The 26,572-nt window shown below is 35.6% G+C and overlaps 1 protein-coding gene across 1 annotated transcript in view; it reads left to right on the plus strand.

The window, feature by feature from the left end:
- Positions 1-1,876: 1,876 nt before the first annotated feature.
- ADGRL4 (adhesion G protein-coupled receptor L4) overlaps positions 1,877-26,572 on the plus strand; it is a 112,128-nt gene continuing 87,432 nt past the window's right edge. Inside the window, exons 1-2 of the mRNA XM_049616929.1 lie at positions 1,877-2,252; positions 3,641-3,790. Of these exons, the coding sequence (XP_049472886.1) occupies positions 2,003-2,252; positions 3,641-3,790 (400 nt within the window). The 5' untranslated portion in view covers positions 1,877-2,002. The remainder of the gene's footprint in view (positions 2,253-3,640; positions 3,791-26,572) is intronic.

Consider the following 26,572-nt stretch of genomic DNA (forward strand, 5'->3'; position numbering starts at 1 on the left):
TAAGTAATTTTGATTTTTACCAGAGCAATCTTAAACTGTAAGCATCATTAAAAGTTCATGTTCACCCTTATGTTCTCCTACATTTTCTTGATAAAGATATATAAATACAATTTTACTTTTTATAAAAATACACATGTGAAAAAAGAAAGCTTGGAAAATATTTTTTAAACTGAATTTTAACTTACTTTTGTTAATTTTAAAACAATGTATAGAGAAGAGTAATATATCATTTTTATTTGCTCATCTTCTGTTATCTTAAGGGTAAAGAGTAAGCATGTGTGGCTGACATAGGAAGCAAACCATTTTAAGGCAATGATTTTAAAATAGGTACTGTCTTTCAGTTTATAAGTTGTCTCAGAAAACAATGTATTTCTATATTTATTATGCCTTCTGAATGATGAGTATGTTCAATGACTCCATATGATGAATCTATACCATGACTGTGGGAAAACTCTTCATAAACGAATCAGGCCATTGGAACACCTCAAATTTTAAATTAAGAGACTGAGCTCGCTATTTATTTCCCTACAAAGCCACTCCTCCTACTTTTCCAATTTTTGTGAATGGTTCCAACCTTCCTCTAGTCATACAACTTGAAAACCTTTCTACTCTCTGTGTCTCAAACATATCTCTCAGCCTGAACTAGTCAATCAGACATCAATCTGTCCTTCTTTAATCCTTTCAGGACTCTGTCCGCCCCCCACCCCCACCCCTCCCTTTTTTTTTTTTTTTTTTTTCATCCAAATACCTCTACCTTTGTTGAAACATTTGTAGTCTATTTCCTGAACTATTCTGGCTTCCCTGCCTTTGATGTCTCCTTAATATCCTTCATTTAGACTGCTGCCAGACTTTTTCACTGAATCACTGTCTAGTTTAAAAAAAAGGGGGGGGGAGTAATCATTAAAAGAAAACCAATTAACAGAACAAAATCCCAAACTTATGTTTCGTGGCATTTGGGGCATTTAAATCACCTTTACAAACTCCCTGAATAGCGATAATGGATAACTGGTGACCCCTCATTTTTCCAACAGCCTTCTGAGGTGCTAAGAGCACTAACTCAGGAGCAAAACAGCCTGGGTTTGAATCAAACCAGCCGCTGAAGACTAGTTGTGTGACCGGGCAACTCACACACTACCTCTGTTCCTCATTTCCCTCATCTATTGCAGACCCACTCTCAGGAGCTCCTGGTGGGAGTTAAGTTAAGCTAGAAAGGGTCTAAGCAAATGCAGTAGAGAGCCAGGGAAATATATTTATACCTAAGTACTTAGGTCGTTGTGACTTGTGTCATTGTGACCGGTTTTAGTTGTTGCCCCACGGTGAGGGGGGGGGGCGGTGGGTGTGGGAGGCAGGGCTTGCTCCTCTTGGTGATTGTACTCTGTATACAAAGTCAGTTCTCAGTAGATGTTTGTTAAATCCAACAGAATGTAAATGAAACAACAAGGGGGTGCCCAGCTGTGTAAAGGAAAAATAGCTTGTCTTGATGGCACAAATTTCAGTCACTTCTTTTCTTTAAATCAACGCTATTGAGGTATAATTTACACACAATAAGATGCACCAACTTGATGAGTTCCGACAAATGCGTGGACTTTTGAAACTGTTTTTTTTTGTTTGTCTGCTTGTTCTTTGCTCAGTCATCCGAAGCCCAATCTTCACCTGTAGACAAGGTATCCTTCTGCCCTCTGAAACCCTGAGTCCCAACAAGGTGAGAGGACTCGGCACTGGCCAGGAGTGTCCCATTGTCGGGAGCCAGGGCTCAGCCTACCTGCGAAGGCTTCATGGAAATGTGCTCGTGAACAAAAGAACGCTGTGTCCGGGAACTTCGGAAGTACCCCTTCGACCTTTGCGGTGCTGGATGCTCTCCCGGGAGGGACACTCCGTGGGCGGCCCCCTTGTTTTGGCTACCGAGCTGGGGGTTTGAGGGCGGCCCTCTGGACGCTGAGCCCGGGGGCACAATGATCCCTCCAAGGGTCAGCAAGAGTGCTCGGCGGTCAAGAGGCCGGGGATGGAGGTCAGGGTGGCGTGGAGCAACCGGCCGGGGGCCGGACGTGACCGGCAGACTCAGGGCTTGACCCACAGGCTCACACAAAAGAGGCCGGAAAGTGTCCGGAGGAAGCGGCGCGTCACGGGGGACGGAGCCGGGACCCTGCCGCGGCCGCCCAGCTGCGTCCCGGGGACACGGCCCGCACACCTAGCCGCACTGCCGCCACCGCCTGCACCGCGGCCGCCGCCAATGAAACTCCTCCCGCTCCTAGGTGAGTGCCCAGCGAGGTCGCGGAGGGTCCGGGGCTTGCAGGGAAGGGGATTTTTCCGAGGTGGAACTCGCGTGCCAAGTGGATTTGGCCCGGGTTCCAAGAAGAGTGGACGGCGGTACTTCTCAGGATGTTTTTTCTCCTTGGCCTTTCAACTCTGGAATTGGATATGCAGGGCCCAGGGACCAAGTCACCTTTTTATTCCTGAATACAAAGTCCGCAAAATCCCCAACGTCTCCTTTGACCTTTTTTTTTTTTTTTTTTTTCGATCTCCCCTCAAAAAATTTGGGAACTCCAACCCGGTAACGCTTGTGGGAGGCTTCCCGGCATTTTAAGGGAACTGCCAGCCCAGACTTTGGGTTCATTTAAAATACCATTTGGATGATGCTGTGCAGAAGGGTTATAAATCACATCTTTGCAGCTGAATTAATTCTGGTTTAGACAGTATATCCAGCCCTATGTGAGGCCGAGATTTAGAATCAAATGTTAACACTCTCTTGTTACCAGATAAGGACAGTTTATCTCAGATGACTGTTCTAAGAACAATGATTTGCATGGCTCCTGACTGTCCATCCTCAAGCAGGTGTGACTTCAGAAGACCTGGGACAACAATAAAAAAGGACGGGCCCATGCTTTGCCTTATCATTTCCGAACAGCCCACAAAATACCATTTCCAACTTTGTTTTCAATTACTCCAAAATAAAGCCTCGTTCTCTTTTCTGCTTCATTTTATTGGTTGTGTTTGTATGGTGTCCGTTCCCAGAAGATCAATCTTTGACCAATATGTTGAGTTTATCTTAAATTCTCCTACTGGGGGAACATGTAGCATAAATTTTACTATGGAAAAGGCAGGATTTAAAAGAAAATTAGACTACAGAGAAAAACAATAATTGCATTTGTCCTCCTGATGTTATGATATGTTGCTCTTCATCTTAAAAATTACAGAGATTTGAATTTGACAAGACCCAGACCATCAAGTCACCTTGATCTCTGCACAGAATCGTTCCCAGAGGCAAGAAATTGCTTTACAATCATGCAATCCCCTTTAACAATATTTCGTCTCAGAACCAAGAGTCCAGTGATCTAGGAATACTCTTTTCTGTATAGAGCTGGGTTGTTTACTACATTATAGCTTTGTTGAGATTTACTCAATAAATACTGACATTGAAGAAAGCGCTCATCTTTTTGCTTACTTGCTCTTGTGCTGTTAGTTAGCTAAATACTCTCTTGGGAAATTCTCATAATCCATTTATCTAGATGGAAAGAAAGAAGGGTTTTTGTGTTTACTATAGTATGACTCAACAATGGGGGGGGGCAGGGGAGAAACTTTTCTTTCTTTTTCTTTTCTTTCTTCCTTTTTTTGAAAAGGTATATTTCTCTATTTTCCGTAGTGGGTTTTTCCACTTTGCTGAATTGTTCCTACACTCAGAACTGCACCAAGACACCTTGTCTTCCAAATGCAAAATGTGAAATACGAAATGGAATTGAAGCCTGTTACTGCAACATGGGATTTTCAGGAAATGGTGTCACAATTTGTGAAGGTAAACAACCTTTATTACCTCTTTTGGGTTTTTTGGTAAGATTAAATTCTGATATGATTGTTTTTCCCTTGTCCAGAAATTAAGTGTTTACATTAAGCTGTATGATTTCAAGCTATTGGTTAAAAAAAAAAAAAAAAAAAGCTTAATTAACTAAACAAGTTTGAAGGTCCCACTTGAAAATGTATACTTGATTATTGATTTTTGAGGAGTCCATGTATATCTTATTTTTGGTGTAACTATTGAACATTGTCCTTGAACTTAAGCTGGAAAACTAAGTTGCAGAGAGCAGAGTCAATACCTTTGGAAACGAAAGAACACAGAGTTCATGAAGTCCAGGCTATATGGATATGTGTTGCCTTCGGGTACCTTCTTTACTACCTGACTACTTAAATTTGAGGATAATATTAAGAGATTCAAGTGTTTTGCCTGTATATCCTGTATGATACCCTGGAGAGAGAGAGAGAGAGAGAATTTTGAAAATGTATTCTTTTCTGAAAAAGTAGATCTCACTTATAGAACTTGAGGCTACAATCCAGAGCAAGAATGGTAGAAAAGGTCCTAGCAGGGTGCAATTCAGCCCACTGATTTGATAAACAGGACCTTGTCCGAAAATCATATTTCAGTGACTTCTTGTCTGTGGTTTCAACCGCCACTCTTTCTCTTCCTTCAAGCCTCACTCTATCCTTCCTCTCTCTTTCATTTTTAGTAGAATCTAGTTTTAACTGGGTCAATGGAAAAACATTCTGTGTATTAGAGAGAGAAGCAGTTCCAAGTCATATAAATTAGTTTTAAAATATAATTAAATGACAACTTCAAATTAGAACTATGTGGTATTATACTCCTAAATGTATTTAAGATAACATGGACTTTTTCTAATTAAGCCAGGATATTGTACATTGTTAATATTGCATGTGTTTGCTTATAGCGTAAACAAGTTGTATCTCGTGATTCAATTTGATAGGCTCTTAAAAAAGATTAAATATGCAGTTCTTAGTAAGACCAGACCTCATCATAATTAGTTTAATGTTTAAAAAATGTAGAGCAAAGCTACAGTTGCTTAATGGTGCATTAGATCAGGCATTTCTGCTTGTACATACAGCCAGGATTTGTAATATACTATTCCACAAGCACTACGAAATTCTTTCTATAAATAATCTTAGATTTTTACTGTGTATTTAATTGAATGGCATTATAGCAAGTTGATAGTCGAGTGACCTTCAAAATATTGCATCAAATATATTAGTGTGCTTTTCCACTAATCATTACAAATTGCACTATGATACTTCATAAGTGGTGTTGCCTTTTTGTTATTTAGATTCTTTTCAACTGTCATGATTATCATCATTAACATCAATAATTTTTCACAATTTGGACCTTCAGCAGCTAACCAGATCATAATCATCTTTTTAATGTTTTTTTTAACACATCTTCCATTATCCAATGCACTCTTCCCCCACAACCCCCCCCCCCCCGCCCTGCTGCCTCAGTCAATAGCCAGCTGAAGGGCAGAAAAAACTTTCTGCTGGAAAAAAAAAACAAATACTGCAAGATCTTTTGGCCTGTAATTTCTTTTCACACAGAACAGAATTTGTAATGGCACTTTTTTTTTCAAGTTCTTTTTAACAAATCCCTCATTTAAAGAATGTTATAAATTCACTTGTCTTAGGGATACAGGAGTACTGATGCATAGGGGCACTTGTACCCCAATGTTTATAGCAACACTCTCAACAATAGCCAAATTATGGAAAGAGCCTAAATGTCCATCAACTGATGAATGGATAAAAAAATTGTGGTTTATATACACAATGGAGTACTACGTGGCAATGAGAAAGAATGAAATATGGCCCTTTGTAGCAACATGGATGGAACTGGAGAGTGTGATGCTAAGTGAAATAAGCCATACAGAGAAAGATACCATATGGTTTCACTCTTATGTGGATCCTGAGAAACTTAACAGAAACCCATGGGGGAGGGGAAGGAAAAAAAGAGGTGAGAGTGGAAGAGAGCCAAAGCATAAGAGACTCTTAAAAACTGAGAACAAACTGAGGGTTGATTGGGGGTGGGAGGGAGGGGAGGGTGGGTGATGGGTATTGAGGAGGGCACCTTTTGGGATGAGCACTGGGTGTTGTATGGAAACCAATTTGACAATAAACTTCATATATTGAAAAAAAAAATAAAAATGAAAATTAAAAAAATAAATAAATAAATTCACTTGTCTTAATATTCACTATGTGAGGTTTATAATGTCCTCTTAAAACTGTTCAAACAGTGGTTTGCACCTTTTATTAATTCATTGGTAGATTTTTGAAATTTATTTCAGTAAGTATATTTAACATGTGTTTTAGAGTTAAAACACTATGTTCTCAACCACTGAATTGTCTAGATTATATATTGGGTTTGAACAGTTGGCTTTCTTCATCTGTGAAGAGATTTCCCACTTTTCCTATCTTTCTCTAAAATTGGTATTAGGTCAATAAGAAATGACCAGACAACAGTTTTGTTATAAAGGATGGCTACTTCTTGAAGAGTGAAAGTAAATTTCTTTTTGGTATCATTACCATCATCTTCCTCATCTTCATCCAATTTGACTCCCTCAGAGACCTGTCAAATAAATGTTATGGTAGTAACCAGACCTCACTTAAATGAACTCTGTTCCAAGAACTAGTTTTATACAAGTCATTTAGAATTTGGGTAACCTAGTCCCGTAGAAACAAGTGTTTTTTGTTTTTTTTTTTTTTATGTTTATTCATTTTTGAGAACCTGAGAGAGACAGAGCATGAGTGGAAGGGGCAGAGAGAGAGGGAGACACAGAATCCAAAGCAGGCTCCAGGCTCTAAGCTGTCAGCACAGAGCCTGACACGGGGCTCAAACTCACGAACGTTGAGATCATGACCTGAGCCAAAGTCGGACGCTCAACCGACTGAGCCACCCAGGTGCCCTGAAACAAGTTTTAATACTAGTGACTTTATTTCATTTAATCATCTTTTTATTGAACAAATATTTATTGAATATTTTCATTGTCATCATTATCATTATCACCATCACATCAAGATAGCTAATATCTAAGATATTAATTAGCACAACACCTTCATCTGTTGTTATTCTCATTTTATCTATAAAAAAAGTAGAATCTTAGAAAAGTTAAGCGAATATCACAAGTGATAACAACAAATAAGTAATAGAGCTGAGATTTCAGCCTAAGTCTGTTTCCAGAGCCTGTACTCTTACTCACTATGTTTGCCATAAGACCTCCACTTAACAAATACTGCTATGCCCTTGGTTAAAGTAATAAATAAGGAATTGGCCTTGATTTCCAGGATATCTAGGGACAGCTTCAGAACTATATTAACGACTTGATGCAATGTTATAAAATATGCAAATACAGGTAAATTTGAGATATGTAATCAACTGCAGGGTAGCTTTCCAAGTGGGGGTGACATTTAAGCTGAGAATCAAAGAATAAATAGGATTCATTAAGACTGACAAAGTGACAAAGCCAGGCAAAATGAATCAGCAGTAACAAAGGCCTAGAAGTTGAACATGTGTAGTATGTTTTAGGGAGCCCCAAGTATTTCATTCTGGATGTATATATCACAGGGCATATTAACTGAGGGGGTCAGTGGGAATTAAGTTTGGGTGTCAAGATATGGACTTTTTCCTCTTAACAAAAAAAGAGCCATTGACAAATATTAAGTAGCTAAGTTACATGATAAATAGTGTATATTAGAAAGATGACCCCATTCGGTAGAATAAGAATGAATTAGCAAAAGTCAACCCAACCTATACAAACAGTAGTACTGGGGTGCCTGAGTGGCTCAGTTGGTTAAGCCTCCAACTCTTGATTTCAGCCCAGGTCAAGATCCCAGGGTCATGGGATTGAGCCCTGAGTTGGGTTCCCTGCTCCTGCTTGTTCTCTCTCTTTCTCAAAAAAAAAAAATATAATAATAATAAAAATAATAATAAAAGAAAAAGAAAAGAAAAAAGAAAAAAATCCAATAGTACTTTGTACAATTCTTACAGTTTATGTCACTTCTATCCAATATATCTTAATTTTCATAAGCTTTTGAAATAAAATGTATGGATGCTGTCTTTTATTTACAAACACCATTTTGAATGGTTATAACTAGTTTGTTAAGCTCAATGCTATAGCTTTTTGCATATGAGAGAAGCAGGACTCTGAAGCTTAAGTGAGTTTCCCAGTGTCCCAAGGCTACAGTGACAAAGCTAGGGCTCAAACCCTCGGGATCTCAACCTTCTCTAGATTACCAAAAATGTCACTAGTATTACTAATCAGCTGATGTAATTAGATTAGTGTAGTACAGCTTTTTAAATCAAATAGGTAAAACAGTATCATTTGAATAGGAATTATTTATTTTCGACAACCTTACTGAGGTATTAACATGAATTTATTTACACACTTATCTTTATGCTGACAATGAGTGTATTTTAAGGCAGAAGCTGGAGAAGTGTAGAAATTTGGGGATATATTTAATGGCTTTTGAAATTGTTGATGATATTTTCCTAAAATTTAGGATTATTTTAGTCTTTTAAACAAATATTGTTGCTATATGTTTTGCTTCTCAGCACAGTGTTGGTTACTCTCTGGAACACAGTTATAAATCTAAAAAGTGAGACATCCCATCTCCCCTCAGTAATTTGGAAGGTTGGAAAAGTTGAAAGAATCTTGCTTGATTTGAAAGATATTGCTTGATTTGAAATAAACTGAGCTGGGAGAGGTAAGAAGCAAGAACAAGGGGAAGGATGCAGTACAGTGCCTGATTGGGTGTGGGCGTCAGGAAGAAGGTAGTAGACTTTCTCTTCCTACTCACATCTGAACTCAGTAAGTGGTGCTGTGTTTGGGAAAATTTCATGGAGTCAGAATGGGTAAGAAAAAAGTTGTCCCAGATGAGGGTAAGAAAGGTCAGGAAAGATATAATTGACAGCTTGTATGCATGTATAAAAATCTTTCATAGCTTGGGACATGCTTGTTATGAATAACATCGCAAGCACTTTATAAGAAATAATGAAGTCTCAGTGCCTGCACTCAGGGAGACATACTCTATGCTTAAAAAACAGTTTTCTTCATTATCTAATAGCCATATATATGCTTGCAAAATTCAGCTGGGAGAATATCATAATAAACTAAAGAGCATTGTGACAATAGTAAATGTAGAGAGAATAGTGTCGCAATAGTTATCTAAGAGTTTGGAAGAAGAAATGGTCTGCGCGTTCAGAATGTGGGAGAAATATTCATTAGAATAATCTGCTAGCATCATTCTGCCCAGGCTACAATATAAGTACCAAGGACATGTAATTTTCTTCCATAATAGCTTGTTTTTTAGTAATGAAAGGATGCTTATCAAAATGGGCAAACCGAATGTCATCAGAACAGATGCAAAGCATACAAAATGTGTGCATGTGTTTGTACATCGTGTATCACCAGTTGCCACAGATATACTATCTAAACTATCTCCTACAAAAAATAACTGCAGTTTTAAATATTTAACAAAAAAACGGTTTGGTAATTTCCATAATAGACACGTGATCAGCAAAACTTAAATGATGCAAGTCCTCTTTTTCCTTTTCCTTTTAAAAATAATTCTATTTTTAGTGGGGCACCTGGGTGGCTCTGTCAATTAAGCATCTGCCTCTTGATTTTGGCTCAGGTCTTGGTCTCAGCTTTTGTGAGATCAATCCCCACATCTGACAGCATGGAGTCTGCTTGGGATTCTTCTCCCTCTCTGCCCCTCCCCCACTCAGGAGGGGGTGCATGCACACTGCAGGCTCTCTCAAAATAAATTAAAGAATTAAAAATTAAAATAGAATATAAGCTTAAGGAAAGTGTTAAAATGGTTTATGCTTTTATTTTTTTCTTCCTATATGTTGAAGGAATTTGTCATCTTATGAAGTGGATATTTTTGAGGAAATTCCACCTAATTATTGTGGTAGAGTTTGTTCTCTCTAATGTGTAACCTCTTCTTGTCAACACACGAAAGAGGTCATACTTCTAGTACAAGGAAAAGGATTTCTGGAATTGGCAAAGGCACTTTATTTATTTGGAGGAAGTTCATGAAAATCACGCATCCTGGAATGTAAGCCTTGGGTTAATTTAGACTGTCATTTCTTAAATAGGTTACATTTCCATTCAGTACAAGACATCCCAAGGAAATATGTACTTCACTTTAAATACATCTGATACATGACTATCTAGAAGCACATTAGAGTTCCTACTTTTTCTTTTTTTTTTTAATTTTTTTGTTTTAATGTTTATTTATTTTTGAGACAGAGAGAGACAGAGCATGAACAGGGGAGGGGCAGAGAGAGAGGGAGACACAGAATCTGAAACGGGCTCCAGGCTCTGAGCCATCAGCACAGAGCCTGACGCGGGGCTCGAACTCACGGACCGTGAGATCATGACCTGAGCCGAAGTCGGACGCTTAACCGACCAAGCCACCCAAGCGCCCCTAGAGTTCCTACTTTTTCAAGTTTGTATTTGTATTCATGTACCTAAGAAGATCATCTGGAGTATGTAAAAATGCATTTGTTTTACCAAAAAATAAAAACTTTGCTTCCTCAATACTTTTTATTAGTATATCACATATGAAGGAAAATGAATCTTGGAGTTATCTAACTTTCTTCCATCTAGAACCTCCAGTTGATTGTTCAAATATTATTTAAATATTATGTATAAATCAGGAGCCACCTCCCTCTAGGGATTGCAATAAGAAGGAGAGAAAGAGGGAGAGGGAGGGAAATGAAGGCAGGGAAAATGAAAGAAAGTTCTGGTCCTGGCTACTACTTGTGCCATTTGAGTTTTGTTGATAAGCTGCACAATTTTATAAATAAACACTTATCTCATCTGACTTGACAATGTCATTTTTGCAGGCTGTTTCAGAAATCATTTTTTTAAATCATCCTGTTTTCATGTTTATTGCACAGGATAATTATAAGAATTAATGAGATAACAAACTAAGAAATATTTTGAGATCTTAAAAGAGGTTTTAATATGAACATATGATTTTGGGTTTTTTCAAGTAATTTATACTGAAATATCATGACAAGTTTTCTTCATGTAAAAATCTCTTTTATTTGTAATCATTTTAATCTTTTATTTATTTATTTATTTATTTATTTATTTATTTATTTATTTTTGAGAGAGAGAGAGAGAGAGAGAGAGCACATGGGCATGAGTTGGGGAGGGGCAGAGGGGAAGGGAGAGAGAATCCCAAGCAGGTTCCTCACTGACAGGGCACAGCTTGATACAGGGCTAGGTCCCATGAACCATGAGATCATAACCTGAGCCAAAATCGAGAGGTGGACACTTAACTAACTGAGTCACCCAGACGCCCTGTAATCTTTTTAAATCAGTATTATCTAGGTGGATTTATTGCATATTTAGAATCAGAAAAGTAATATCAGCATAGAGATTTAGCAATAAACACATTGCTTCTGAGTTGTTTTAAACAATCACAAAGAGTTGTTCAAAATTCTGAGTTAAATCAATTCTAAATAAGACTTACCATCTGATTTGACATTATTAGTGTCCTGATTTTTTTTTCTAAGTTAAGACTGCCATTTTTGTTTTTTGTTCCAGGCTAAAACATCAGTTCACAAAGTATGTATATATCTATGTATAAGTGTGTGTGTGTGTGTGTGTGTGTGTGTGTGTGCGCCCTATGATATGTGCTGATGCTAAGGCATCAATAAAAATGGAAATGGATATTGTTTTTCTGGAATTAGTGTTCATTTTGCATGCAGAGTGAACATGGCAGCTACACCATCTTATACTCTCTGTTCAGCCATATCTTTAGGAACTGCTAGGAAATTAAAATTACATGGAAATTGTGCTCTCAATGTGGAATTTTCATACATTTTAATCCTCTGTGCTTTTCAAGACAACTACTGGTAGAAATAAGAACAAAAGGATCATAAGGATAGCACTTTCAATTCCACGAAGTAACTCACCGAGTTCCAGTTTTTCTGCTTTGTTTACTGTAGCTCTGATCTTTTGTCAGCATTTTAAGATCGCAAACTTTATGTTGCTAAATTGATACTTCCTGTGTCCCGGGGCGTGTCAGTTATCTACAGCCCCAGCTTTATAGGACATCAGCATACTTTACAGCCAACTCCTGCTTATTTCAGAAGCAAATTATCCAGTCTCCTGATTATCCATTTTTCCATTATTTCTTTTTCCTTATTTAGGCTTTTTTCATGCTTAAAGAAGTAACTTGCATATTTACAGTTTATTTACAAAAAGAGTAATAATATTGATGTTGATTTTAGTGCTTTCTGTGAGCTAAATGCTGCTCTAAGCACTTTACATGAATTTATAAATTTAATCCTCATAACAACTCTTTAAAATGAGGGCTAGTATTACCCTCAATTTATAGATTAAATAATTTTCCAGTGAAAGCACATTCAAACTATTGCTTTATATAATTCTCAAGCTACTCTGTGAAGTAAGTCTGCAAATAAGAAAACTGAATCTCCCTGAGACATAAATGAATTATTTTGGTTGTTGCCCCCACCTTGAATCTGCTTTTTACCTGATTTATCTGATTACTACGTTATCAAAGAAATTGATTAAAAACAAAAAAGTATGAGGTGTATATACTTAAGATACCTTAGGAATAAGTGCAAGCAAGTTAAAACTATTTACAAGTTTCAATATCTTGATGAAACTCATAGATCAGATAAAGTTGTTTAACTCCTGTTCATCGACCTCCTTAAAACCCAGTGTATTGACAATACAACCAGTGAGATTGGGGTGAGGGGGATGGGCACGGGAATTCTATAAATTAGGAGTGAACTTCTCAAAGCAGAATCAGAGAAGGCTTCTGCAAAAATGGCAGCTCTTCCTTGTGGTGATATCCTATACCCTTCCCAGAAAGGAAGTGTCAGTCTCGGTGACTGGTTTAGTTAGATGTGATTTTCCAAAGGTTACCCTGATTGGGCTCCTTATTCCCCATTGGCATTTGAGCCCAAATAAAGACAAGAAAAAAGACTCTTAAAGGGAACTCTGGCATCTGCCTGAAAGGAATTGTTGAGAGTAAAAATTGATGTCACCTTTCTGCCTATACCCCATCTATGCCACCAGGAATAATTCTTGGAGATTGCTCTGCCCCTCCACCCTCAGATGTAGGGAATTCTGAACTGTCTTGTATGTACTAAGGAGGTTGTAATGGCTGGCAGGCAAAACCTGGGCCAAGCTACCTGAGATAATCAACATTGCTCTTTAAAAACATGAGGATCATTTAAGAATAATCAGTCATTGGAGAAGAGCCAATAATACAAAGCACAAAGTTGAATAAATAGAACAATCGGCCTGGAAAATGATACTGTTAGGAAGAGAAAAGAAGTTGAAGGGAAAAGTCTAGCTTATATCTTCAAAGAGATTCTGAAAAAGTTTGCATTCAAACAAACAAAAACAAGTAGAATAGGCTTCTATGTACAGAAAAATTATCATACCACAAAAAATTTTCTTCTTCAATATGTCTTTATACCTTTGTGCTGCTCAATTCCTCGTACCTTTATCCCCTGTTTTTGCTCTCATTTTGTAGCAAGAGGCATCAAGACAATAGCTGTAATTCTCAGGAATGAAAGCCAATGTTTCAAAGTCACCAGAAGATTGAGAGCATAGTCTCCATTCCTGGGTTTCCACCCCTACCAAGATGGTCACACAAGGAACAGGGAGGTTATAAATATCAAATTTATTAACAAATCAGTGGAAGATACATCAGGACTCAAGAAGTGAAGATATTCTGAGCCGATCAGCTCAACACAATCATCCTTTTTATAACACAGTTTCACCCTTTTGTGATCTTTTCCTTCATCTGTGCCAAAACCTCTCCCAAATTCTTTCCATGCTTTATCTCAACGTGAAACTAGGTAGCCGATGTGTTTTCTGATCCTAATTGCCTGATTTATCTGTGGTTTTCACATTATAATGTCATTAATACAGCGATGGAACCCCTATGCAGTCTCACTATATTGTCTGTTTTCCCAAGTGATTTCCTGAATTCACCTGCTCATACTTTTGATGGTTCCTGCCAGACACACCTAATGTATTTTTCTCCTCCAATAAAATATATTTATCATTGAATCAATATTAGTCCCAAGTTGAATTGATAATATATAGTAGTAAAAAAGTGGTAAAAAAAATAACCCAGGAATTGCAAAACTAAAAGTTAAGACGAAAATTATGAGAACAAAACAGAGAAACGGGACTAGACATGGAGAACCTAACATCCATGTAATAGAAGTCTTACTGAAGAAAGGATAAGACAAACTTTAGCAAAGGAAATAATAAAAGGTCTGACAATTTCCCAGAGCTTAAGACAGACATGAGTCTTTAATAAAAAGAGCCCTCTAATCCAACCTATCTTCTACAAAATATGTTTATGCCTTCACTTCTCAGTTTATTGCCTATTGAAGCCTTCTCAGCTTCAATGTCTGTTGATTGATATCCTGCTATAAAAGAGGAGTATCATTTACTTCACATTGTCACTTTTATTCATACATTCAAGTTGTTACCTTCATGTCCTTAAATAATAATGGAAATACTGGCTATCGGGCTACTCCATTCCTGGAGCCTAGGGTGAGGACCTCTTCAGATCATAGGGACAGAGAGAGAAAGGACTTTAGGATGGCTGTGGCCATCAGGAGAGTGAATAGATGAGCCGAGCAGCCTAAAAATGTAGATGCCTACTACAGGAGAAGTTTTTGTCAAACTCTTGAGCCTCATTTCTTCATTAGTCTACTTTCATTTAACCCCTACTTCATTTCATCACTTTTCTGAGACTAATTGTAGCCCTAAGAAGGGAGGGAGAGTATATTTAAAAGTCCTGTGATTTTAATCGTTATCTTAAAACTAATTTTTAAGTGTATTTATTATTTTCAGAGAGAGAGAGAGAGAGAGACAGAGAGAGAGAACAAGTGGGGGAGGGGCAGAGAGAGAGAATCCCAAGCAGCCTCCATGCTCAACACTCCACTCAGGGCCTGATCCCACAACCTTGAGATCATGACCTGAGCTGAAATTAAGAGTTGGTGGCTTAACTGACTGGGCCACCCAGGCATGTGATTTCTAAATCAAGTAATTCTAAATCAAGAAAAGTAATTGGGCATGAAAAGTAATTTCTAAATCAAGGTCTTATTTTTCAAGTTCCCATTGTTAGATCCATCCCTTATATCCTTATATTGCAGTAGCTAAGACCCAGCCCTATAAATTGGAGCCTTCCTGTTATGCCATGGCCTAGTAACTAGATTCTCTGATATAAATTCTAATATTGCTGTGCAGGGTTTCCAAACTTGTTTTCAATATTCTAGTCTTGTTCATCTGGGATTCTCATGATAAGTCACAAAGTGCATCTGAGCCTGTTTCTCTGTGAAATGAGCAGATTTCACCAGGATCACTATCAATGTCTATTCCGGTTTTAAAATTATTTGGGTCTATTATTGTGAGACATGTATTTGAACTGTAGTTAATTTCCAGTTCAATCGCTTTTGAGGTAAATAGCCTGGATTTGGGGCTTTATTTGAAACCTGAAAGTGAAACAGAGATTTTGGTCTCTTGCCTCTGAACTCAGTACACTTTTCATTGTTGTTTTTGTTTGTTTGCTTTTTAACTCTGATCTCTGGAGCTGGCATGACCTAGGCAAGCAATGCTTTCATCTCCTCTTTCTGCTCCATTCCCTCTGACTCATGGCCATAACACATCCTGATACTCTTTCTTGCTGAGCCAGGATGTGACCTCAAATTTCCTCTCAAGACAGGTGCTGCAAATGAATAGGGATTGGCACATAGGTGAAACTTATTTTCCATGTTTTCTCTGGTACCTTCCACTCTTGGAAGGAATTTCTGGACCAGTCTTCAGGAGCACTGCACTATTGCAGTGCTGAAAGCTAAGCTATTAAATATAATGCAACCAGAAAGTTAAGTACTGTAGCGGAGTGATTTGAACCATTAAAAACAATCAAGAAGGCTATAAAATCTTGATTTTTATATTTTCTTTCCTATTGGAGAGGTTTAGCTACTTTTATATGTTATTGAGACTACCTCCCTTTGAATAAGATGGTGTGCATATCCATTTTGTGGGTAAGAGGGTTGTGATTCATGTGCTTTTATAATCACCATTTAACTGACATCTGGAACAAAATGCTACAAATGGAACTTGTCTTTGTGTTGCAATTCCAAAAGTACATTGATGATTGTGTGTTTATGAATATGTGATGAGCCAGGGACAGTGAGAATGGAATTGACCAGAGCAATCCTCTCAGCTGGAAACCTGGACCAAATTTCTCCTTTCTGAGGATTACCTGTGTTTATAGGCATCAAAGTAGCTTTGTGTCATGCCCAATAAATGGGATGGGATAATCAACTGTGTTTGTGCTCAGGGGAGAAATTGGGCACTTTCCATGTTGGAAATACTATAAGCTGAGACTCATTGTGTAAGACACAGTACATGTCATTCTCTTTGGAAGATTTTTTCATTTCTATCTATTAAGAATAATTGCTCATGTTTTCATGTTCTCTTCATAATTCCTTTTTATTTTGCACTAATACATAATGTTGGAGTAAGTTTGGATGGGGTCTAACTGCTTTTTAATAGTACCTGAGGGAATGGCTGTTTGGGGACAGTGATGGCTGCTTGAGGACAGTGACTAGTCCTTATTCTTGATTGTACCCTTGAAAACTACCAAAATTGGATCCAATATATAAAATATCATGAACTATTTTTCAGGTGCTACTCTGACAGGTTGGTGCACTATTTTTATTGTTCCTTCCCTATGCTGAATGTATTAAGATATTGCAATGAATGATATCTCTACTTGTACCAATCTGTGCTTAGATTTCATTGAATTTTATGCATTGTAAAACGCTGATATAGCAAGGTTACCTTAGGTATGATCCCATCACAAATATTTTGCTATACATAGTGTCCAATGTAGCCATATGGAAGATTTGTGTGATCAGTGAACATCATAAACTTCACATACTTCTTTCCATAACATCTTTGTTTTCCTACTTTATTTTGAGGATCATCCATACAATACTGAATGTTCATTAAGTTATTTATTGCACTTTTGAGAATTTTCATGAGTTAGGAAGCAGCATGTGTTAGGCAGGGTCATTTGCAATTTTGGCACTAATCCTTCATGATCATCCCCCAGTTTTGAGGACGATCCCCTGGTATTCATGTTTAAGTCCCAGGAGTTATTTATGTTGACTGTGGTATTTCCTTTTGTGTCTTATGTTATCAAAAATGCCTTTTTTACAAAAATCCTAGGAAGTATGAAAATACTGGCACTTAAAAACTGATATTTTGGGGCGCCTGGGTGGCTCAGTCGTTGAGCGTCCGACTTCGGCTCAGGTCACGATCTCGCGGTCCGTGAGTTGGAGCCCCGCGTCAGGCTCTGGGCTGATGGCTCAGAGCCTGGAGCCCACTTCCGATTCTGTGTCTCCCTCTCTCTCTGCCCCTCCCCCGTTCATGCTCTTTCTCTGTCTCAAAAATAAACATAAACATTAAAAAAATTTTTTTTTAAAAAACTGATATTTTTGGGGCACCTGGGTGGCTCAGTTCGTTAAGCATCTGACTTCAGCTCAGGTCGTGATCTCACAGTCCGTGTGTTCAAGCCCCACGTTAGGCTCTGTGCTGATAGCTCAGAGCCTGGAGCCTGCTTTGGATTCTGTGTCTCCCTCTCTCTCTGCCCCTCCTTTGCTCATACTCTGATTCACTCTGTCTTTCAAAAATAAATAAGTGTTAAAAAAATTTTAAATAAACTTTAAAAAAACTGATATTTTTACTTTTAATCATAAGAGTACTTTGATAGTTCTTTCTTAAATTGCAAAAAAAGAATTTTAGTTTATGTGTTACTGAAAACACCTGCCTCATTTATTGCTCCTTCTAATGAACTGACCTTTTTAAACACAACTTTATATGAAACTGTGTTTATTATTTAGTTAACCATTTAAGATGAAGTTTTATCTGGTTTGCATTAATGTGTTTAAGGTGAGGCACTGTTGTTTCATTTTTTTTATCAAACTTTAAATTTGATTAAAATAGAATAAATGATCACATGAAAAGGGAAGAAATATTCTTAACTCTCTGTATCTTTAAATCATTTCCTTAGAATGTTGATATTTCCAAAATATAAAGATTATCAAGAAACTATTGTCTCCATCTACAAAAAAAATTTTTTTTAATGCATTTTAACCCTTCCCTAGACTGACTCACTTTCTTGCTCTAGAAAAGATTCTTATCCCGTTTGACAGTGCTGGAATCAACTAAAAAGATTACGTGTTTAGAAGGCTGTGGGAAAATGATTTTAACAACTCTAAATGTATTATCTCAGATAATTTTCTATTTCCTGTCTGCTTAAGATACAATTTTATATCCTGTATCAACCATCAAACATCATCTTGGTCCCAACAATTTGAATTTACAATAGATTTGTATAATTTATTAGCCAGTTGCAAGAGAGAACACCACTGGATAGTGTATATAGCATTTATATAAATATCTCAAACATTTGCAATGTTAAAAAACAGCGAACACAGCACATTTATCTGGCATGGAAATTGTAATTTTCTGAATATTAAAATATTAAGGCAAGGCTATTGAAGTATTTCAGTTCCTTTAACTATTTTGGTCCATTACCATTGAGTATAGAGAAAAGGTACTAACACTTAAATTACTATAGTCTTGTGTGTAGTGTGAGTAAGGTAAGAATGAGGATATTAGGAGAAAAAAGATCCAGTGTAAAGAAATTGGAATATACAGAAAGAACTTCAACCTGAATATAACAGATTGTATTTTATATTCAAGTCAAAGAGCTTTCATTGAAAATGTGATTATCTTGAGTGTCATTGGTCAGACAAGCTCAATTCCTACAAAGTCCCTTTATACGGATTTACTGAAAAGTGCCACTATTTTCTATAATAACGTGATTTTTCCCACAATTTTATATTCTTAGATAATTAATTTCTTTACCAAGAAGTCTGGATAAGTATACAGATTCAGAGATTCTCTTTATAATTGTTTAAAAGTTCCCAGATAAATTGCTGGAAGATAGAATGTCAAAACTGTTCAAACCTAGTACTTACTTTAAGGAGGAAATTAACACTTTGGTCCTTTATTTGCCATGGAAAGAGATAATGACGTTCTCTAGGAAGATTAGAATCTAACCAAACAGTGTAGGCTATATATAGCATACAAAGCCTTGTGCCATTTGTGAAAATGCTATCAGGGAGAAAACCCAATGACTGAGTTTCTGTACTGTATTTTTTAGGTACACAGATTTAATTTAGAGATTATGGTTTGAAAATAAAATTTACTGTATGAGTGTTTTTGACTGATAAGAAATTGATTTTGTGAGCTTGCTACACATTAATTGAAATATCTGGCCATGTGTCTTGCCTAGATTTAAGAAACCATACGTACTTGGAACCATATATATTCCTTCACGTTGAACTAGCAAGTTAATCACTTTGTTACCCATGTAAGGAAGAAACTACTTTTTGCTGGTGTGGTGTCTGAATAATCTCCCTGTATTGCATAACAAGTGGGTTTTACGTAATTGACATTGTATTTAGTTGGTTTCAATATATTGAAGGTGGAGACCTTTAAGTTATTTAGGAGTGATATTATGTACAAATTAAATGCAATAATTTATATTTTCTAATATTTTAAAGGCTATATTTCTAAAATCAAAAATAAGAATGTGTGTGCACATAAGCCCATTAAAACATAAATGTTATTTGTTATTGATATTATTCAATGCATTTTAGAATGCAGTTTGTAAGAAGTTAAAATAGAATGAAGGTGGTTACATTGTAAGTGTCTTTAATATGTTTTAAATATAAGTTTATTTAACAATTATTGACTCAGGTTGTGCTTACACAGGAAAAATAGATTGCAGACAAGAGTTAAATCATGCAATTTGGCAAATCTTCCCAAAGAATGCCCAAATATATAATTTCCATCAGATTTTTTAAACTTAACTATCCAGGTCACTTATCTACACAAGAATTATCCAGCAAAGGGGATATCTGTATTTTATTTCTCTTTTGTGAATAAAAGAACCAAAATTTGGGTCATGTTGATTCAGTAATATGCTGTTGGCCCTGTGCTGAACAAGAACACATCCTAAGTCTGAAATAATTTGCTATTAAAAATATAATTAAGTTGTGTTTAACATTTAGAACTTGAGGAAAGAAATGTGCTGGCCTTTGCGCATTTTTGAGAATTAAAGTTTACATATACAGACAACTAAATCAATTTTGATGAGATTGAACAGAAGTTGACGTCGTCCTAACAGTCGTTTGATAGTTTTGTATTTAAAGCAATTTTTTGAAAAAAAAGAATTGTGTATCCTTTGTGTCAGAAAGGTTCTTATGCCACATTTCCTAGTGCCATATGGAGGATAAGTTCCAAAGATAATTCCTGGACCTTTATAAACACAGAAACCTATTGAGAATACTAAAAAAAAAGCTATAACAAATCTCTGTTGTGTATGCAATGCAGGAAGTCAAGCAAATGCTTGATTATAGTGTTATGTTTGTTCAACTAATGTCATGTTCATTGCTGCAGTTTCATAATGGAATACCATGTGGAGAAGAATGGTTTTTTAAATGTGTTTTGCACTTTGAATTTCAGTTTATTAGTAGACAAATATGTCAGAAAATTTTCGGTAGAGGCATTAATTGTTGTTTTATAGTCAATGATCTCTTGATACTTATCCTTTGAAAAAAATCACATGGTTGCTTTAAGAATAAATAAGTATAGAGTTAATCTGACTTTAAGTAAGGCTTTAGATTATAACCCATAGTATAATTCCACTATTATGATAAGAAAACTTATGACTTGTTAATTACTGGTGATACAATTTTAATAAAAGATTACAGTGATTCATAAATTGTGATCCAAGAACTTACTACTACTAATGCCTTAATATTTGCAGATCTTTTCCTTTATTAAGGGAAAAGAAATTATCCTTATAACAACACTTATAATCAATGTAAGTATGATACACTTAGAGAGTAGAATTTAAAATAAAATTTTGACATATGGTAGTATTCAAAACTAGGATATCAAGTACAGATAATAAATATAGAAGAGAAAAGGAATGACTTTAATTTATTTTGAAGTTGGTTTCAGATGACGAAATGTTGTAACGGAGACCCACTTTGAAACTATGGGCCTCAACTTTTTAGATTCAGACACTATTGACAATTTCAACCAAAATACCTCAAAAGTAGAATTACAGCTTGTTAGGAGATGAAGGGCCATGAAAGAAGCACAGCCTCTGAGGAAGACTTTCCTGGGCTTAAATCCTGGTTCTGTCATTTACTACTCACTATCAGATTTGGATCAGTTTCTACATCTTTGCCGTATAAATAGTTTTATCAATGTCAAAGTACTTTTTGAGGATTATAGAAGGTAATACAAATACAGCACTTAATTATGACGCTGGCCATAAGTGATAACAGTTATTAACATAAATCTGTCAGTCACCTCTTGCCAAATTGTTTATGGTAGGTTCATTCTCTTTCTACTTTCCCAAACCATTTGGGAAACCAGGTTAAGATCATCTAGGTAGCTAGGTCTGAGGATGATGTTACACCTATAATACCAAAACACTCTTCTGCTTTTCTGAGACTCCATGAACAAACAATACATATGTGCACTTCAGCATATTTCTGGAATACAGGCATATTACTCCCGACCTAGTAACAGTTTATTAATCTTTAACTTATATCTTAAGCTTGTTTTGTCTGAAGAAAAACTTTAAAACACACACAAACACACACACACATACCTAAAGAAAATTATTTTGAAATGTTTAGCTTTGAAAGCATAGTATCTAATGAATGATATAAAATATAGTAGGAAATAGATTTAAAAAGCATAAATTCTCAGAAAACAGTTTATTTTGTTTACTATGACTATGTATCATTATTAACAAATATATTAATATCATTTTTTACAGCTTGAAAACAATAAGGTTTACCTAAAAATGTGAACATTTCTCTCTGTTATGAAATTCTATATATTTTTCGTTTAACAACTCTCTAACTAAAATTAGCTATTTCAAAGTATATGAAGATAAATAGAAACAGAAAAATAGATGATATGTATACATACATAGTTGCTTTTAATTATTATTATGCAACGTTTAAAAAGACTGGCTGGATGCTTTGTTATAAAACTTATTAGAATAGAGAAATATATAATATACATGTTTGTGTGTACATATATAACATTATATATAATAAGATCATAATATATATAATAATATATATAATATATATAACATAATATATAATAATATATATATAAGATCACTATATATGTAATAAAATCATCAAATATAACAACAAGATTTACTTTTCATTGAGTAGGATCACTCTAAGAAAAGTATAAGGGAAAGTAATTTTTCATATTTGGCACAACTTTGTTTCAAAGATGGGAATTTTGTGTCTTACCTTTCAATATAATCTCCACGTAGATTCTTCAACTCTGAGGGAAATCACGGATCCATAGTTACCTCACAGGACAGCACTTACCAGTATTCTCAGTGCCTGGGAGAAGTGAGGTGCGTTCACTGACAGAAACTAGTTGAGAGGAATGATTGGAATTACTCTATCATGATTCTGCTGTTCTGTGGTTGTCCAAGCATTCATCAGTGTAATATATCTCATCCTGAATCAGGATAGATTTGAATGGAAATATGTCTAGACACCCTTATTCAATTCAACAATATTTCTGAGTTACAATTTAACTTATGTCAACCTGGGATGATCAAATATTTATTCACTGCATTTGAACCCTCTGTAATTTTTTGGAAATTTTTCCAGTAGAACTGTAAGGAGGCCAAATACAAATTCAATTGATTAAGAATGAAAAGGTATCCTTTTGAGACTAAATCTCAACTAAATATTTTTTTAAATGTCAAAACAGACTTTTAAGCACTTGACCAGTGGTGAAAACTCCCATTAGGCTCTCTTAAGTCTAAATTTACTCTTCTCACTTTTTTTAAACTGTTTAAAATTATTATCAAGGAACTCGTGACCAATATAAGTTTTAAAAAGTGTCCTGAAATAGAGTGTTTAAACCCTTGATATAATAACATTTCTTTGTTTTCCATTACTTTTCGTTTTATAATTTAGAAAAAAAGTACCAGGTTATATCTTAAATTTCTGCACTTTTAAATTTGTTATTTTTAATTCTAATATATTTTGCAACTTTCATTCTAATTTGTCAATTTTCCTGAATTACAGACACACACAAAAAAATGCAGTTGCCATTAAAAAAACTATTTAAAGAATTTTTTAATTTATTTTTCAGAAAGAGAGAGAGAGCAAGCAGGTAAGGGACAGAGAGGGAGGGAGGCACAAAATCAAAAGCAGGCTCCAGGCTCCGAGCTGTCAGCACAGGGCCTGACACAACCCACAAACTGTGAGATCATGACCTGAGCCGAAGTCGGACACTTAACCTACTGAACCACCTAGACGCCCCTGAGAAAAACTATTTTAAATGATAGGATAAATAGTACCTAACAATAAATCTAAATCTAAAATTCCATTTTATAATTAGCATAATTTTTAACAACAGAGCAGTCATATTGAATCAAATTGGATGCTAATTTTTAATTTATTTATATTTACTTATAATTTATAATATATTTATAATTACTATTCACAAATTCATGCATTTGCTCACTCAAAATATACAGTTGAGCATTTGTGATTTATTAGACACTTTACAGGGTTAAATGTAAAGCAGTGAGCAAACATGTGGCCCTTTTGGATTCTAGAAGGATAAAGAAACATTAAAAACAAAATCACACAAATGATTACTTAATCATTTGAGTGACCTGAGTGACCTTCATAAGGAGACAATGTCTAAGCTGAGGATTGAGCTAGGAATGAAGTTGATGAAAATGTGTTTAAGGATGGGAATGGGGGATAAGAATGATTATTGCATGCACTCATGAAAGGTGTGATGAATGGTAAAGAGATGCAAGGGCCAAGAATAAAAATAAGTTACAAGTTAGTAAAATGCTGGAATTGTAGAAGATGTATCTAAAAAGTTGGTCAGTGTCCATATGGTGTAGGGTACTGATTTATCCATAGAAAAATTTTGATTATATTTTTAGATATTTGCATTTCTGAAGATCACATTAATTTCTACAAAGGAAATAAGTTGGAGGCCATCAAAGTGTGGATGCAAGCTTGTAATGTAGGGCTGTTGCATTGGTTGGAGAGAGAATATTGGCTTAGTTAAGATTAATGAAAGAAAACAGGCAGGAGTAATATATAAAATGTAGAGATATATAGGTCTTAATGATGAACTGGATGTTCTAAGTGAGAGACAGATGTGAACGATATGTCTTAGATTTGTAGTATGAACAATTGGGTAGATGTTGATGAATTTGATGTTAAAAGGAAATATATATGGAGAAAAATGATTCGTTCTGTTTTGGACGTGGTATGACTGACATGCTCTTCATATATCTAAGTTGCAGACAATAGTATATATTTGTCTAAAACTTAGAAAATTCTTGAATAGACAGAAAATTTTTGGAATCCTTAATAGAATGTTGGTAATAATGGAAGCCATGGAAGCAGATATGATTACCTATAGATAAAGATACCATAGAATGAAAATAAAGAGGAACTAAGCACAATTTCTGAGACTCAAATCTTTAATCAGTAGGAAAATAAAAATTGGCATAGAGTATTTAGAAATATGGCCTTAAATGTGGAGAGAGTGTGTATGTTACCACTAAATCTAAGGGAATGAGTATTTCAGGAGAGAAGTAGAGTTCACAATTTCAGACACTACTGAGAGGTCCAATAAAAATGGAAAATCACTGATTAACCCTTTTAATACAGAGATCAGTGATGACATTAGCAGGAGCTACTTTGGTGCAATTTTGGTGACGGAATCCAATCTAGAATGGGCTGAGCAGTGCATGAGAAATAATGTCAGTCTTTTAGGTAGTTTGGCTATGAAAGCAAACAGAAAACCCAGTATGGAAATTGACCAAATGTAAAGGCTATTGGAAAGAATTGAAAAAAAGTAGAAGATGAAAAAAAGACTAGAGGAAACAGATTCAATGAAGACAAAAGTAGTTGGGGTCTCAGACTCAGGAAAGCACACCCAAGCTAAGTGAGGGTATAGAGCAGGAAAAGATTCTGCCTTACTCAAAAGCACAGGCACAAGTTTGGCGTCTAGAGAATCCTAACATGCTATTTCAAATTCTTGAGTGGTGGGGATCAAAGAGGGAATAAATGTGGCTTGTCTAGAAAAAATGACAGGAGTCTTGCAATATTGAAAAGAAAAGGATAGCAACAAAAACATTATCCACATAAAATAATCAAACAGTATCTGCCAGCACCTAGAGCAGCATGCCAGTAGATGGTTCCAATGAGGCCATGTTTCCTATCTTCTCCCATAGATAATTATCATCATTTCTGTCTTAATCAGTCCAAGCTGCTATAAAAAAATATAATTGAGTGGATTATAAACAACAAACATTTCTGTCACACAGTTCTGAAGAATGGGAAGTCCAAGATCAATATGCCCACATATTAGATGTCTGATGAGAACACTTCCTGATTTGCAGATGGCCATTTTTCCTTTGCACCTTCACAGGGAAGAGAGGGAAAACTCCAACCCCTTCATCTTCCTAAAAGGGCACCTATCCCATTTATTAGGTTTCCTCCCTCATAACCTACTTATCTCTCAAAAGCCCCGCCTCCAAATACAATCACAATGGGGATTAACATATACATTTTATGGGGACATAAATATTTAATTCATAGAGTATCCCTAATCAATATTGACTGAACATTGCCTTACAATTGTCTCAGAACAGTATATCGTGCAATAACTATCAAGTGATTAGAATTGTCAGAAAATCAATTCCACTTAAATTGATAGTAAATTTGGGGGGATTCTGTATTTATGCTGTAAATTAGAATTTTATAGACTGCACATCCAATATATGTACATTTATTAATTATATTTATACTACTCTACATTTTGCAACACCCCAAAATTGAATTGTAGAAAGGAAAAGATGTAAATAAATGAAGAAACGTTAATAATATTTCCTGTGTATCCATGGATCTTTTTGTACACGCTTTGGAGTGCATTTCCCCCATGGTAATTTGAAAACAGCTGGTACTAATGAGATCCTCTTTGACAAGTATACCATGGTAGCATGTCATATGTATACTATGGGGCTATCTCAAATCATGCATGGAAAATTCGGTTATTGTGCTGTTATATTGATTTAGATATTGAGAGTTGAAGTTACTTTTAACTAACGTTAAGAAAATTCATGTGAAATTGAAAATTTGCTATTAAAAATAGCACTGACAGCTCCTTCCAAAATATCATTTTTAAATGATACCATAGTGCCATAATTTATCTAATTTTGTTCCCTGACACATGTATTGAGATTAAAGTGTCTTCAAAGCATCTTATTGCTACAAAACACCTCCCTTATGGTCAAATTCATTTTTAGACACTTTATCCAATCTCTTTGCCAAGATACATTTTTTCTATTCTTGATAATCTTTTGAGGTGTTAACTCAGATTGTTTGCAGTCATTTTGAATAGGACACCAGCTGCTTTTAGTTATGATGAGTCAACAACTTGGAAAATATTTGAATTTGAGTAGAAACATAGTTTGCATTTGGATCTCAATTTTATTTTATTAGTTGCAAAATATTATTTTATTTCTGCTCTTTTGACAGTTTGAGAAGAAAAAT

Source organism: Panthera uncia, assembly GCF_023721935.1.
Source record: "Panthera uncia isolate 11264 chromosome C1 unlocalized genomic scaffold, Puncia_PCG_1.0 HiC_scaffold_4, whole genome shotgun sequence".
NCBI lineage: Eukaryota > Metazoa > Chordata > Mammalia > Carnivora > Felidae > Panthera > Panthera uncia.